Raw genomic sequence first — 17666 nt, forward strand, 5'->3', positions numbered from 1 at the left:
TACAAATGCCACACATACTCACCTTTTCTCCATTCACTCCCTTGGATCCCGGGGGTCCACTCGGTCCAGGGGGTCCCTTCAGATGGGAAGAACATGGTGAGTAGAAGCTTTTCCTGGGCATAGACGTCATTGTATCTGCATTCAGCACAACTACCCATGACAGTCCGTAGACATTTAATTTCACTTCGTCCTTCACCTCTGCCTCGTCAGGTATGTATTTTCCACCTAACGCTTTCCTAATTGGTGTAATTTGCATGAACAGCCAGGTCTTTGAGGGTCGGAAGTGCATCACTGTGTCAGAGACTGTAGTATTATGTCTGCCAAGCACCTCCTGCTCTCCATCCATTCACTTACCCAGTCCCAGACTAATACATTAATTGAACCAACCTCTCTCATGTCACTTCCCTCACATCGTCATTTCAGACTCAACTTCTCACACACCTTAATAGTGATATTTCCCCTTACCTAATTCCAACCCCTCCTCTTTTCCCTTTCTTCTTGTGCTCTTTCAGGTATTAGCTACTCTAGCTGTAGATGCTCTAAGACCACAGACCACAAATTCAGCTCTCTTGAATGCATCTATCCTTAATGGGCTTCCTTGTGCTGGTCTCGAAAGCTCATGTCTATCAGGTCCAGGGAGTCATACTCCACCCCGTTCCATCCCCTCTGTGCAGATGTTGCTTTTTTTCTACCTTTCTGGGTCACTTTTATTCTAAGTTACACAACCCTGCTTTTTAAAGCACCCCCCGTAGGAGCTGTGAAACTACAAAAATATTGCCTCAGCTTCTTGTAAACCCAACTTTCCAGATGAGCCTTCAGACTGGAAATACAGTACATGCCTAGACTTCTGAACCCTAGTAGATATCAGTAGGTATACAAAACAAAAAGACAATTCTACTGTTGCTGCAGTGCTGACAGTTTTCACCAGCTCATTCCTCCCTCCTCCCCTCAATGTGTCTCTCCCGCCCCATTTGAAGGTAGCTTGAAACACTTACTGGACTTCCAACCAAACCTCGTGCACCACTTTCACCCTGAAAAACAAAATGAAACAGAAGAAAGTGAAGACAAAGAACATGTATTTCCCTCTAGTGATGCAAATCTGCCATCAACTATACAGTTCTGCAACTGCTTCTTTGGACTGGGTATGGGTGATGGTCAGTTTATCCATGCCAAATCTGGCAAGCCATCCTAACTTGGCTAAAGATTTGATAAGTTTAAAGGTAGGGTAATGTATCAAATGAATCAAATACTTGGAAATGCATTTTCTACTAGTAAATAGTTACTTTTGTACACCATGGTAACTCCTGTCTGCATAGTCTTGCAGTTCCATGAACAAAGAGTGCTGGAAAGCTAGTTGCCTAGCCTTCCTAGTGCTTAGATTAAGCTACTATAATTCTGAAAGTAGGTTGTGAACTGTGTTGTTCTATCCATCCATTTTGTCTGCCATTAATGGTACCATTTATGGATCAAGACAAACTGAGAGGGATTGAAGATGGATTGCACGTCTGAAGAGGCTGAAGGGGTACAGACACAGGAATTACTATGGTGTGTAAGACTCGCTTTCATATCCATCTAGTTCTAAGGCATTGCTATCTTTCATAGATTCACATGCTTTTCAAGTATTCTGGAGTATCAGAGTAGAAATCCGTGTTGCAATGAAGTGATATGTACAGACTGCCACAACTTGTTTGAAATACCTGTCTTGGGCTTTTCCAAGGCCAGACAGGCTTATTTTATTCTACCTGACCTTGCAGCACTGATCGAGTAGTTTAACCCCTAACACCACTTTATAGATTATGGGGCATATTTATACTCCGTTTGCGCCGAATTTGCGTCGTTTTTTTCGACGCAAATTCGACGCAAAACTAACTCCATATTTATACTTTGGCGTTGGACGCGTCTAGCGCCAAAGTTCATGGAGTTAGCGTCATTTTTTTGCGTGAACAACTTCCTTGCGTTAATGATATGCAAGGTAGGCGTTCCCGTCTTAAAAAATGACTCCGATGCATATGCGTCGTATTTATACTCCCGGGCAAAAATGACGCCCGGGAGTGGGCGGGTCTAAAAAACCCGCATTAGCGCCGGATTTTAACGCCTGGGTCAGGGCAGGCGTTAAGGGACCTGTGGGCTCAGAATGAGCCCAGAGGTGCCCTCCCCTGCCCCCAGGGACACCCCCTGCCACCCTTGCCCACCCCAGGAGGACACCCAAGGATGGAGGGACCCACCCCAGGGACATTAAGGTAAGTTCAGGTAAGTATTTTTTTGTGGCATAGGGGGGGCCTGATTTGTGCCCCCCTACATGCCACTATGCCCAATGGCCATGCCCAGGGGACATAAGTCCCCTGGGCATGGCCATTGGGCAAGGGGGCATGACTCCTGTCTTTGCTAAGACAGGAGTCATTTCAATGGGGGTTGGGAGTCGTAAAAAAATGGCGCAAATCGGGTTGAGGCGATTTTTTTTGCCTCAGCCTGACTTGCACCATTTGTGGACGCCCATACTCCATTTTCCCCCTACGCCGGCGCTGCCTGGTGTACGTCGTTTTTTTTAACGCACACCAGACAGCGCCGGCGGCTAACGCCGGCTAACGTCATTCAATAAATACGGCGCCCGCATGGCGCTTCAGAATGGCGTTAGCCGGCGCTAATTTTTTGGGCGCAAAACTGCGTTAGCGCAGTTTTGCGTCAAAAAGTATAAATATGGGCCTATGTTTTTTAATAGGTGCGATCAAAATATACCTCAGAGCCTAACTAAAAGCCTCTCCATTGTAAGGATCACCTTTTCTGTTTAAGTATCCACCCTGGCATCACAGTCCAGAGAGATGTTGCCACAGAATACTTTATGAAATCTCCATGTAGCTGTTATGCAGATGTCAAATTTCCAATTGTTTTTTGTGGGGATTTGTCCTCTACTGGAGTGGTGTGTAACTAATTCAGGCTCTTGTCTGTCTTGCTTTGAGCTAATTTAATGTAATCTAGCTGCTACATGGGTATTGGAGCCTTTGCCACCGTGTGTCCATATTTATTTCTTCGAAATGCATGAATATTAGAAGTGTTATTCAGGCCTCCCTTGTCTTTTATATATAGAGTTCCTTAAGGCGTCTTTGTTGACTAGTTAGGGTACCCCATTTCAGCTATATTTGTAAGATTGTTTGTGGTAACTGGCAGTAATAACTTTGCGGTGTATTAAAAGTCAGAAACTATTTTTGAGGTGACTGTCAATAGAGTCCAGATAGTTATCTAGCTGATGAAGTAGGACTTGTCAGCTGAAAAATGCACCTGATCTCTTGGCTGAGTTGATGGCTACCAGAAATTGAGCCTTCTAAGTCAGAAATGTCAAAGCTGTAGTATACAGGAACTCAAACTGAGAACATGTGATATTACTACATTAATCTCCCATGAAGGAGTCAAATGCCTAATGGACGAATTTGCAGAGAATACCCTTAGGACATTCTTCACCATAAATTGATTTCCTTGCTGGAATTCTTCCTATAGCATGACACCAGAATAAGAACGCTGCTGTCCGAAGGCCAGAAGAAGAAGTTAGGGTAAGTCCTCATGGGGCTTGCACGTAACTGGACTCAGGTTTCTGTTTCAAAACCAGAAACAAAATATATTCTATTTCCTGTAGCATGTTGTACTGGCAGAGATAGCTCTAGACTGTTCTAGGATATCCATGCATTTTCTGGAAAAGGCACACATGACCAGATCAGGTGCAAGGCTGCCAGATTCCGAGAACTGGGTGATGGTGGAGGATGCTGACCTTGTTCATGGATGACAAGCCGGGTTATCCGTTAAGATGCTGAAGGTCCCTCATGTAATTATAAAACATGGTCTGAGAAACTTAACTCTCTGGCCCATGTGAGGTCTAGCCAGAATATTTGGCTTTATAATGTCTTACACACATACAACTAGATGGGAAAGAAGAAGAAAACAAAAGGAATACATAATATCTTTATTGCCCTGGATTGAAAAAGTCTCCCCATCATTCCTCCTTTGGAAATCTAAAACATAGGACACATGTTTTGTGTTGTTTGTTTTGCATGCCAGCCAGTCTATGAATAGTGAATAACATTAATGGTGTATCAAGACTATCATTGCTAAATCTACTTCCCATTTGTGGGAGTCTGATATTTTTCAACTTAGGTGATGTGCTCTTTTGCTGCTTGAACGTAGAACATGTTCTATTGACAGACCAATGTAATGCTTGGAATTCTACCTCCAAAGTACCCGTGCTTCTCCGGAGCAAGTGAAGGATCTCATGTCTTCATTTTCTGATATAAAACATTTTGGTGGTGGTGTATGTCTTCAGGAGGACTGCATTGTTAGTTACTTGTAATAGGAAAGCTTTAAGAGCTAGCCGGGTTGCTCTTACATCCAGTAAATTGGCATGTAAGGCTTATTCCATTGGTGTCCATAAGCATCTGACTGTATATTTGTTTACATGGAATCTGTCACAATCATTGTGCCTAATTATTGTTATTGCAGGGGCATGCTCCGGTCAAATTCAAGTTGATTGGTCCATAACTCTGAGCTTGTTCATATGGTTACATACCACACAAATGCTTCGGGATGATGAAAAAGGTTGAAGGTCGTAGCATGAACATTCAAAGAGGTAATGCCAGATACATGTTTTGGAAAAGCCACTGACAAAACTGACAAAGGTTTGGACAGCACTTTCTGCCTGAGGCAGAGATGAAGCTTTTATGGGTCAATTAATTGGGTTAAGGTAGACATGCATTAGAGGGTAATATTGGGGCCAATCAGTTGATGGAAATTCAAACTGTTGATTTTTGCTTTAATACCAGTACACCAAGTTGCCAACATTTGCCAGTGACCATATTACTCAGGAGCCACACTGGTGTTTTAAGTGAATGTGGACATCAAGACTGTTTGCTAATGGGAATCATGAGTGTTCTAAATGGTGTTCATGCCAATCAATCTCTTCTTAAACAAGGAAGTACCCAGGAAGTACCAAGAGTTATAGGTCTGAGCTTGATATTTCCTGTGTTCTATGCCACCACTGCTGCACATGGTTTGTGAATATGATGGTAAAAACAGGAGATGTTCTGTTAACTATCTAGCTTGACTGGGGCTTTTGGATGTGAAATGGTTACAAATTCAATATGTGGCCTGGCAGCAGAAGTGTAAAACCCTCTAGTCTGACTTTATGGAACTCTGTTTCTGAACACAATGGGCTAGACTTACCCAAACCAAAAATGTTGGGATCCCGTGGAGATTGGTTTCAGATCTAGCTTGTTTCACTTGAAAACTTGATGGCCAAGTCAAAGCCATTGCTGAATAAAGAAACTCTATATTGTTTCAATAAAATGTAAGTTGAGGGTCATACTACTGACTTGTACTCTCCCTTAAAGAAGAAACAAATGTTGCAAGTCTTTTCTAGAAAATTACACTGATAGTTTTGGGAGTACTTGTGCCAGTTTTGTGTTACCTGCAAAGAATCATAAACTTCAATGCCAAGAGATTATGTACTTGGACATTTTACGAGAATCCTTAATAACTTAGATGTGCATGACTGTTCATCCCATAACCTGTCCATCGCACAAGCTGTTGAAACCAGAAAACTGCCTTTTTCTATAGTGCTTCCACTGCATATTTTGCTGCAAACATTTTTTCCTGCAACAATTACTGAATATTCCACAGTTTTTAATTGGGCAGAGAATCACTACATTTTCAATTTCTCTCATTTCCCTCATTCATTCCTTTTGTAGCTAATTATGATCACCACACCATTAGCAGCTCTCATAGTTTGTTTCTGCTCCTGTTGCAACACCTCCTTCCAAGACCTTCAATTCTGGTCCTATGGCTGGAGATATGGATGCTGCTGTTTCTGTGGTGACAGATCATCACCAAGGGCCTCCTGCACCCCCACCAGCCTTATTTGGGGCACAGAGCAAAAGCATGTTTGAGCTTTCAGAGGTGCTTAGTACATTTTATCATGTCTTAGTGGGATGGATAGTGCAGATGCCGTGACCATGGCAGATGCATGCTGTGATGTGGTGTGTGTTGTAAAATGTTGTAAGGTGAGTGCGCAGGCGCAGGTGCCTTGTGTTGAATTGGAATAAGGATGATGGAAGTATAGAGTGGAGTGTGAGTTGAGGGGATAGGCAGTTGTGAGGATCAGTGCAGAGAGTTGGATTTACCATCCCAGCCAGTCCTGTCAATCAATCTGAGTTTGAATAGCGCACTAATCACCAGTGAGGGTATACAGGTGCTGTGTTCTGTTGCTATGTGATCAGTAAAAGAACCAGGGTCAGCCCCTTCCTGAATTCCTGGAGTGAGGGTGCTGTTCTGAGGTGGATGGGAGGCTGTTCCAGGATTTCGTGGTAAGGTAGAAGGAGTGGACTCTAAAGGGGAGGTGGAAGCTGAGGTAAGCTGGTCCTTGGTTGTGAAAGGCTTTGTACATGTGGGACAGCATCTAGAATTGGCATCTTTTGAGAATGGGGAGCCAGTCGAGGTTTCTTAGGAGAGGGGATGGAGGTGAAGTGGTTCTTTCTGGGGTGGTCGAGGAGGAGTCTGTCTGCTGCCTTTTGTATGGTTTGTGGTCTTTTTGGGGGGTCTGAGGTGGTGCCTGCGTATAGAGTGTTGCCATAGACCAGGCGGCTGGTGACAAGGGCCTGTGATGGTGCATCTGGCGTAAACCGGTAGCCACTGAAGATCCTGTGAAGCATGCGGAGTGTGAGGAAGCAGACAAAGAAGACTGCATTTATCTGGCCCTTCATGTAAGTTCTTTGTCAAGGATGATGCCGAGGTTATGGGATTGGACCTCGTGGTGGTACCAGTCTGGTGGGCTACCAGGAGTCGGCCCATGGAGAAGGTGTGCTTCTGAAGATCGTGGCTTCAGTCTTGTCTGCATTGAGTCTGAGGCAGTTGTCTTGCAACAGTTGGTGATGCTGGTAAATCAGATGTGGAAGTTGGCTTTTGTGGTGTAGGGGTCTTTGGATAGCGTGAGGATGAGTTGGGTGTCGTTGGAGTATGAGATGATGTTGAGTCCATGGCTCCTGACTATGCTGGCCAGAGTGGTCATGTAGGCATTGAAGAGGGTAAGGCTGATGGAACTGCCTTGAGGGATGCCGCAGATGATGCTCTTGAGTTTGGATGAGAAGGGAGGTAGGAAGACTTTTTGGCTTCTGCCAGAGAGGAAGGATGTGATCCATTTGAGAGTGTCATCTTGGGTGCCGATCTGGTGGAGAGTTTTGATTACAGTATGATGGGAGATGGTGTGCAAGGCTGCTGAGAGGTCAAGGAGAATTACTTTTCTTGGGGTGCGCCAAAGGTTTCTTGAGGAGAAGTTTCATTCAAGCATGTTTCCAGTCATCCAGGTAGGTGGGTGCCCTGATGAATGAGTTAAGGATGTGGGTGACCTTGTTGCTGATGGTGTTGATCCCGTGGCTGAACATGTGGAGGGGCACTGAGGGAGATGGAGCACACGATGTTGGTGGTGTTTTGGGTGGTAAGTTTGTTCCATCTTGTGATTTTGTTGCTGCTGGGGGTGCCTGAGAGGTCGAGGAGGTGGAAGCGGGTAGTGGGTCAAATGGGAATATGTTATTATTATGCTGTTTCTGCTACAGCCCCTGCTAACATGCACTAGACATTAGTAATGTTTACATATTAGCTAATATTAACTAATTAACAGATTGTTGCAGTGGATTTCCAGACGGACGTCGTGAAACACCCAATAGAACATGTTAATCTTGACAAGGTCACATGCTGGAAATCAGTAACATATTCCCAGTTCCCTCAGTTCCTAATGGGAGGGAAGTGACGTGGTCAAGCTGAGAAAAGACTTTGCCAATAATGTTTCCCTGCATGGCCGTGACAAACTAAACAGAACTAACATGAAATGTGTGCAAAAAGTCAATGTGCACCTGGCAACAACTCTCTGAAAATCCTTTAACGGGGGTGGTTGGGTATTATTGGGAGGGCAGGTCCGAGTTATTTGAGGGCCTCTCTGATTCTGCCCTCGTCTCTCTTGTGTATACACCTTTTGTCCCTTTGTTTACATGGTAAGAAGAGGTTCAGTCCAACCCCCACAGATCTCCGGCATGCTCTTCACTCCCTACCCTTGCGTATCTTATCTTTACTTCTTTGCACCCACCACCTTCCTCATTCCCAGGGGCGGCTCCTGCCAGGGCAAAGTGGTGGGGCTGGGGGCAAAAAACAAAGACAACAAAATTAGAAGAAAAAAAAAATACTTGACCCGCCGCATCACCGCCGTGCTGCTCTTCTGGCTCCACTGACTGCAGGCTTCCAGTCTGCCCTGCGGCCAATCCTAATGCTGCTCTCATGCTGCTGGCATGAGAGCAGTGTTAAGATGGGCCTGAGTACCCTAGCTTTGCGTTTCCGGGCAGACTGGGAGCCTGAGTCTGTTCTTGCTGTCTCCAACCTGGCAACACAGCTCAGGTTGGAGAGAGCTCAGTGCGCATGTGTATTTGGCTGTCCTGAGACAGCCAGTCAAACACACATGCGCTCTGAGGGGAGTGCACACCATGGCCCCTCCCTTCCTGTCATTCCCCATGACCCCACACCTTGAAAAACAGAACAATAATAAACATTGTTTATTATCATTTTATTTTTACATTTGCAGCAGCTGCTGCTGGTTTGTGGGGGGGAGGGGTGAAGTTCCTCCGCCATAGTGAAGGACCTGCCGCTGCTCATTCCCCATATCCCACTTTGCATTGCTTTTTTACTTTTTGGAGACCCTCCATTCTATTCTTCCCTCACCTGTCCTTTCCCAATTCATCTGTATATCCTTCTCTTCCTACACTGATGCCTGCCCACCTTCCTTTGGTCTTCCTGGTCTTAGGGTAGCACTTTAGGGTTGTGGTAGAGCAAGAAAACACTTTTTTACTCTTCCTCTTTTTTAACTAGACCTGGGATTTCATGCACAGTTGCTTTTTTTCACGTTTTGATTCTCTGGAGTCATTTGTGAGGAGTTACGTCAGACCTGTCAACTCATAAGCACCCTTACACATATCCTATCCCATTCCAATCTATATTTGGAAAAATGATTTCTAAGCATTCTACATCCTCAACATGGTAGCTTATATTATAGCAGTAAATCCTGCACTTCCCCAGTGTTGCATTAATGCCACTTGTGAGTCCTACTGATTTTGATTTGTAACGTATATGTGTCAGCTTTGGCAATTTTTAGGTTCTTGATTTTAGAAGCATTCTTGATGTTGTTCCTTAGTGCAGGAGTTAATTGTGCTAAAGGATAGCACAGTTGTTGAATAGATGTTTTCTGGAACTAAGATCTAGAAGAAAGTTACTGAAATTGCTGATTGTCTAAATACCACTTTACCGATTTGGTTTATGTTCTCCCAGTGTCCTCTAATCTGTAGAAGGGACATTTTCAGGGCATTCCAATACTTATTACATGTTGATTTTATTGATTGTCTAAACAGAATCTCACTCATATGATGTGAAAATTATAATTATACATCCTGCTTCAGGGACAGATTGACAACTGTTATTTGCACCTCTTCAGTAAGTACGTTGAGGGATAGTAATACCTATTAGGAAGGTTTTGCCTTTTTTGAATAAAATGAACATAAATAATAGTTGTTCTACATATAAGTTATATGTGTGTATTGACAAAGAGCTATTGTAATTGAAACAAAATCATTAAAATGTGGTTAAATGCATATTCTGGTTTGGACTGAAATTAGGCCTCAATGCCATATTTTAAAAAAATGAATGCTGCATAATGATGTTCTTTATCTGTTTATATCTCTCATTGGACATCACAAGCAGCAATGTGCACTGTTTATTAGTATGACCTATTGTTCATGAATAACGCTATCGAGGAACCCCCATTCACTACATTTCAAGGCTCTTCCAGATGGTATGCTGTACTGCATTCATTCACAATTGCTTTCCATTGTTTATGGAACTAGTTTAGTTCTAACACATTCGGATGAATCAATATTCATGTAGCGGGTTAGTGCTAAAATAGTAGGGTTATGAGACGTTTCAAAAACACAAATTGTGAATTGTCATAACAATGCTCATATCATGCTTACTTTGCTGTTTCTATGATTTCCTATGCTGAAAATGGCTATATAAACCCCTGAGTTTGGGATGACCCACACTCTCTAATGCATCTCTAGGGTTGCCGCTCGAATTTCTATTGATTTGTTGCACCCTTCAGACTTAGGGCCTCATAACGAGTCTCAAAGGACCGCCAGACTCGTGGTGAAGCTTGGACCGTCGCACTTCAGGTGGTACCGCCACATTACAACCCTGCAGTTAGACAACCAGGGGACCACCATCACCTAGCAAGGTTCCTGATGGGCTGATGGCAGTCGTCTCGTGGTCAGCCAATGTGGCATGCTGATCACGACTCCTGTTTCCACCACCCATTCCATGGCGGGGGCCCAGCCATGGAAAGGCTGGCAGAAACTCAGTGCTGGGGCTGGGCAGGGCCACCCTGCCCAGCACCCTCAGAATGTGCACTGTGCAGCAGTGCTACGGTATTGGTCTCGACTCCCTTAGTGGAGCCGAGACCAATACCGTAGCACTGTTTACACCGCTCTGACTGACAGGAATGTCGTAGTATGATGTTTCTAATGGTCAGCCTGGAGGGAACATCGTGATATGACTGGGGGAGGCAGCTGGGATGATGACTGCTTTCTCCCCACGAATTTGACAGTCGGAATTTTGTGACTGCCAAAATCGTAATGAGGGCCTATAGTCCTGAATTTGAACCATTATTGCATTATTCTTTATGAAAAGCTTTCATGGCAAATTACTTCTATGCATTTCAAGGAAATTACTTCTGCATTTGCATTTTTCCTAACTTATTTTTAAATTTGTAATAAAACTTAAATTTTTTTTTTCTAAATTTCTACACTCCAACTCTCTTTTTGAGTCATCCTTCCCAACGGGCGATATTTTTGAAATGTTGTTTGAATCTTGTCTCTGAAACACATTACCTCATAGACTTTAAAGTCAACACCCCCAGAACCAGGGCAAACCACTGCTATTCAGATTATTTAAAAGATAGTGTGCCCACCACTTTCATGGAACTTGAACTGGATAAGCAGAGGCTGGCTGAGATCACAAGTTTGGAGTGGCCATTTTCATCACTACTCACTACTCAATCTCCATGGCGCTCACCTCACTCTACACTTGGGAACTCCATGCCACAACTCGGATATTTGTGTATCTGGCAAGTGGCTTGAGCGTGATTTTCTCTTCTAAGGGACTAAATTCAGGGAGCATGTGATATTATACTAATGCGAGTCTCAGCTAAAGACATTGAAATAATTGGGATCAAAGAAATCTAGATTACTCTTCCGAAAAACAGTATAAATGATTCAGTCCCAAAATATCACCAGGCTTATCCTAATGAGATCCCATGATCAGAATCCTAGCAGTGAAGCCACTGGTTGGAGCTGTGTACCCTGCCACAGTGGTGTTTCACATATCAACTTGCTCCTTCAGTCAATTCAATGTTGTGCCTTTCAAATGCCACCATGGTAGGTGCAAGGAGAGATCCAAGTACACATGAATGATAAAGGAAGTCTATTGGTGCAGGTCCCACAAATAGATTGAGCTCCAGATGGATCACTGGGTTATTTGTATATCAAAAACCAAAAAGGCAATCATTTATAACTGGCAAGTGAGCATAAATGCATGGTAGCCATGACCAGTCCACAATCATGTGGTGACTGGATGTACCTGAGCTAGTACAACCTAGGGATTTCCCACACCATAGAAAGGAACAAGTGGCTGATTTAATTGTTGCAAAGAAATGATCTGGAATTTCATGGGGATAGGTTTGAAGGAAGTAAAGCATCCTGAGGAGTGTGATCTTCTTGAACAGGGACACTCGTGTATACCAGACTGAATGGGAGACATGTTGATTTCCCAAGAAATCTTTGGGTCAGTAAAGATATGTATCCATGGATATTTGAATGCTTGTGTCTGTATCTGAAACTGACTTTTCACCTGCAACACTTACTCCCCTCTGATTGGTACCAGGATTCATTTATCCACTTCACTATCAGGCCTGAGGCCTCTCCACGGAGTTTAAGAATTGTTATCAACCTCTCACCCGTCCATTGTGAGTTCTAAAGGAAGAGGAGAATATCATTTGCCTATAGAAGGGCTGCAAACTGCACCATACACCCCACTGGAAGCCCTAGGTATTCCCTAACCCTATGTCATCCCTCCTGATACATACTACTGCTAGTGGCTCAATCACCAAAGAGAAAAGCAGCACCAGCAATGGGCAGGCTTGTCGGGTACACCTCTCAACAGGAAAGGGGTCTGACTTGTCACTGTTTACTTATACCTGTGCCCATGGAGGAGTGTAAAGCACGGACGAAGACAAGGAAGTTAGGCCTGATATTGATCCTATGAAGCACACACCACAGGAAATCCCATCTCAAGGAAATTAATGCTTTCTCAAAATTCATGAAAATCAGAGCACACGAACCTGTGAAATCATGTTCTAAAGCAAGGACAATTTGGACACAATTCGGGCAGCTGTTGTGAACTCCTTCCTAGCATGAATTTGTTTTGGTCAGGGTAGACTAAATTGGCATCACTTTCACTGGCCTATTTGTTAATGTTTTGGTGAGGATATTTATCTCCACATTTAAAGATAAAATGGAGCAATATGAAGAGCAAAGGTCAGGAGACCGACCAGGTTTAATATATGACTGAAATTGTGGCACTTCAGAAGTGATAGGAAAACAAGCCTATTTTGGGGACTCTCTTATACAGTGCAAGGAGACGCAGGAGTAGAGTTAAAGCCTGTTTTTTAAAGAACTCTGCGGGGAAGCCATTGATGCAGGTTTCCAGACGTATTCTGAAGCGGATGCCTTGAGATAACACGTTTATTGCCTGGGCACGAGCTATTGAGTGGGAATGACTCCTTGGCATGTACCTACCAATGTGGCAGACGTTCCCACATCCAACCCTACAAACGTTAGTCATTTTCAAGATGCTGAAAGTCTTCACCTACACTAAACTGGGGGCCTGAGGGACGTGTGTGCGTGGGGGGATGCACTATGATAATCCTAGTGTCCTCCCACACCTAAAACTAAATTCCAAATAGGGACAGTCACTGCACTCACAATGAATCCAGAGACAGACGCCTGGTAGAACAAATATACATTTTTGCAGCAACCATACAGTGGACACACAAGAATCGTTTTGGAATCATGCTTCCCTTCCTTTTAAATATGCTCCCAGATTTTTTATTTAAAAATCAGAGAAAGAAGCATGGTAGAAAGTAAATAGGGATTTCCAGCAACCCGACAGTGGATATCAAGACTTCTTTTGGTATCCTGTGTCCCTTCTTTTCAAAAGCATCCCCAATGCTATATGTAAACCTAGCAGACCTTTCAAGCAGGATTTGACACAGTAATGCAGTAATGTAGGAAATGATGCTCACAGCCCCACCCATCCTATTCTTTCAGGTTCAGAGGAATCATCTCTCCCCGTTCAGGCCAGCCTATTGACACCTAGTCAAATGTAGTTACTGGCTGGAAGCAACAGGAGATCAAATCTAAATGTAGGCCTCCGGAATGTTAGACAGGGAAAAGGTAACTTTTTAAAAGTTACTGTCCCTTAATATTTACCAATAATCAAACTTCATAATTGAATTGGATTTTCAATACCTATTAAAATGGTTATGTAGTAATATTTCTAGATAGTCCAACCCCAGAGATAAAGCATTAGGATTTTTAATCAGTAGTATAATTTTCTACATAGGACAACTAAGCTTTCCACAGTGAAAAAGAGCCTTTGGATGCCAGTAACTCTAAGGATGTGCTAACAAATTTTTGCGTGCCCTACTTTTAAATTCCATGTACCCTGCTTTGTTGGAGGCAAGGCCTACATAGGGGTGATATTATTATTTAAAATGGAGGTTTGACCTGTCAAAGGGTTAATGATGACAGGTAGATTTTCAGTTATTATACTCCTGCAATCAGGCTACACAGGTAGGCCTGAAGACACGTTTGTTCTGCCACTGTAGTGGAATACTCAATAGATGCTGAGAACTAATTGGATTTAACTTGTAAGCCTTCGGTATTCCGTGTACCATATACCAGTAGTCTGTAGGTAAGTTAACTATGCCAGTTAGGATATGCCAATTTGATCAGGTGTAATGGGGGAGTACAGGAACTTTTCTACTGGGTAGGATGGATAAAGTGCAACATTTTAGGGTGACCATGAAATAAAGGCGAATTTCCTACACGCACCATCTTTAAATACAAAAAGACTCACCTAATCATCTAAAACCAGAAGCTCTCCACAGTTGAATTAAGTATTTCTTCTCATATTTGCACGAAAATTGCAAAGTGATCAAAAACGGTCTGACTCTTAGGTAAAAATAACTAATCCAAGATGTACTCCAAGGAAAACTGTGTCAGTAAATAACAATCATCAGTGTTGGTTACAAATGTTAGCTTTGGTTCCAATCTTAGTGTAGTGTTAATTGTGTTTATTTTTTCATTTGATTTTACTGAAGATGTTGTTATTTGAAGATGCTCCCTATTCAAATATCGGTATTGAGCAAAATTCCCTTTAGCCCAAATGGTGTCTTATCTTTAAGCTGTCCAGAGCAGCGTAATCATGTCCAGCCTCCATAAATGAGAACAAAGTTTTACAAAAATATTTAAACTATGGTATTTTAAAACATCAATCTATTCTCATACAATCAATTATGAACTTGCGAGTTAATTCAGCTGCCAGGTTCGTCCAAAATGAAATCAACAGCAATAAGGGAGCAATTTTAATACCGTCTTTTCAATATCTCAGACCTAACTCCTCATGCCATACAGAGCCGGGGGTGCACTGGGGGTGCCTAATTGTCTCTACAGAATTAATGTTCTTCAACCTGGAAAACTATAACATCGGAGTAGCCAAAGTACCTTAACCATTCCACACAGCTAATACACATTTTCTACAATAAATATTAATCATGTAGTTCAGTGGTTAGGTTCCAATTTATTATCAAAAGCAAACAAAGCAGCCTGGTTCCTCAAGAATTGCAACCTTCAGGACCACATCAACTTATTCCAGTTGCTAGCGCTATGAAAGGTTACTTCCAAATAAGAGACTTTCTCTAATGTACGTTAATTAACAATGAAAGTTCTGAATTTAGTTGCATTGGGACCGACAGTCATAGTAAATGTGTTTGAGTAATTTGTTTTAGATACCACTTTTTCATGAAAAACACATACTCTTCAATTATCTTTTGTAAGCCATTTATAGTTCTGCATGTTAGGAATGTATTATCTGCATTACAAAAAATGGGAAGATATTGAATACCTACTTGCAGATTATCCTTTCTCAACTCATTTAAAACATCCACAAAGCCATTAGTATACAAAATAAAGAAAATGGGGGACAGGACACAGCCTTGCGTACCCCTCTTGTGAACAAAAACCCCTTGGTGCTTTTTCCATTTTGACCAAATCTAACTCTTGCTGGTAAACTTCTGTATCTTTTTCCCTCACTGTGACAGTTCTCATCCGGCCCTAGATAGTTCCCCTTCTATGATAACCCTGCTTGGTAAATGAAGCTCATACTGAAATTACAGTGAGGCTCATCACTATATCAGAGTTGTCCTCTGAATAAGGAAGTAGTAAGATGTGGTACTGCTGAAAGTGGATGTCAGGGGTATCACTGTCAGAGGGCTTAAAGTAAGTGGTGTGTATGCAAAAAAGCTAAGGACATTCAGTGGATCGAAGCCATACAGGAGAGTTAATTTTGCATTAAGAGGTAGTCCTGAAGTAAGTAGCAGTCGTGCAGAAAGAGATGGGCCATTGGTAGGTGGAAGCTTTACTGTAATCAAAGGTCTTGTTGCCTTAGACCCTAAAGTTAAGGCTTTCAGTGGCCTAATCTGGTAAGAAGTATGCCTTAATATATTTGGTTTGGTCTTTAGTTTACCTTTAGCAAGAGCCTGTGAGATCTTAGAGAAAGAAAACTGGGACTTTCATAAAAACCTCAGCACAATTCTCGCCTGCTATCCTAAGGTTGGATTCTGAAAGTGGTGAGCTGTAACATCTTGGAAATATATTACTTCAGCACTAACCTTTTGTCCTTCGACTCCTACTCCTGGTGGGCCTGGATCTCCCTGAAAATAGAGAAATATTACCAAAAACCATTTCAAGTCAACAACAGTACACCGTGTGAAATACAAAGCACACTGAAAATGAAATACTCACTTGTGTGCCCTTGATTCCTTGGAGCCCTTGGGTACCGGGAAGGCCTGGCTGACCCTGAAAAATTCCAAAGGAGTTAGAATGGTTACTGTTCTGGGAACCCCACCTGCCCACTCTCCCTGGTGTGACCTAGTGTCCTGTGATTAGGGTCGCTCACTGCCCAGTGCCTGCTGGGTACCAGATTAACTACATGTCCAGTGCATTCCAGTGACCTGCAGCTTCTTGCCTAGCTCATCTCCATGCCGCCCTCTGAGCCATTGAGTCACTCTCTATCCGGTGGCCTGTGAGTCCAAGAGTTGCTCCTTGGCCAGTGCATCTCAGCACACTTTGAGACCCAGGGTCGGTCACTGCCCAGTGCATACTAATACATGTTGAATACCTACTTCAATCCTGTCTAGTGCCTTCCACTCTCTATCCAGTGCATCTGAGCACAACAAGACCTGCTTACTGCACCATGCATACCAGTGTCATATGAAACCTGGGGTCTCTCCCTGGTCAGTTCATCCTACCACCCTGTGAGTCTTATGGTGACACCAAGTCAATCTCAATGCCCTTTGAGTTCCAAGTTCAGTCTATGCCCAGTGCATTCTGATGCCTTGCCATTCCCTGCTCGGTGCATCTGATGTCCTTTGGGTTATAAGGTCACTCTCTGCATCCCAGTGATCTGGCAGTCCTAGGTTTGCTTCGAGGAAGTGACCCTTCCACTGACACTTGCATCTCACGGTCACAATGGTGACGGATATCCCATCCAGTGAAATCTAAATCCCACATCCGCTGAAATCTAAATCTCATTATATCAAACAGGGTTTAGATTTCGGCAGATGGGATATCCATTATGGTTGTAATGGAGTAGGCCTTCTGCTAATATCTAAATCAGGCACTTAGGGCCAGATGTAGCAAAATAGCAAATTGCGACTTGCAATTTGCGAGTCCGTGCGACTCGCAAATTGCAAATCGCAATTTGCTATGCAGAAAGGTGTCTCAGACACCTTCTGCAACTCGCAATGGGGTAATATTAATGAGGTGGGTCGCAGTTTGCGACCCCATTGTGAGTATGGGCACTCACGGGGATGGTGGCCTGCTGGAGACAGCAGACCACCATGTCTGTAACTGCTTTTTAATAAAGCAGTTTTTTTTTTCGACCTGCAGCCCGTTTTCCTTAAAGGAAAACGAGCTGCACTTAGAAAAAAAAACGAAACCTTTTGTTTCGGTTTTTTTCAGGGCAGGTAGTGGTCCATTAGACCACTGCCTGCTCTGAAATTTTTATTTTTTTCCAGACACAAAGGGGAAGGGGTCCCATGGGGACCCCTTCCCATTTGCGACTGGGTTACCATCCACTTCAAGTGGATGGTAACTGCGATTTCATTTGCATAGCAAAGAGGCTTTTGCGCCTCACAAACAGTGTTTTTCGCTGTTTGCGAGGCGCAAACACTTTGCTACATCTGGCCCTTAATGTCCTAA

At 43.2% G+C, this 17666-nt stretch overlaps 1 protein-coding gene across 4 annotated transcripts in view; it reads right to left on the reverse strand.

The window, feature by feature from the left end:
- The window catches only part of COL16A1 (collagen type XVI alpha 1 chain), a 717464-nt gene that overhangs the window by 205401 nt on the left and 494397 nt on the right, over window positions 1-17666 (reverse strand). For all 4 annotated transcript variants that reach the window (XM_069223294.1, XM_069223295.1, XM_069223297.1 and 1 more), the window contains 4 exons: window positions 16209-16262; window positions 16076-16117; window positions 996-1031; window positions 23-76 (listed from right to left, as the gene is read on the reverse strand). In XM_069223294.1, coding sequence (XP_069079395.1) covers window positions 23-76; window positions 996-1031; window positions 16076-16117; window positions 16209-16262 — 186 coding nt within the window. The remainder of the gene's footprint in view (window positions 1-22; window positions 77-995; window positions 1032-16075; window positions 16118-16208; window positions 16263-17666) is intronic.

This window comes from Pleurodeles waltl, chromosome 3_1, assembly GCF_031143425.1.
Source record: "Pleurodeles waltl isolate 20211129_DDA chromosome 3_1, aPleWal1.hap1.20221129, whole genome shotgun sequence".
In the NCBI taxonomy this organism is placed as follows: domain Eukaryota; kingdom Metazoa; phylum Chordata; class Amphibia; order Caudata; family Salamandridae; genus Pleurodeles; species Pleurodeles waltl.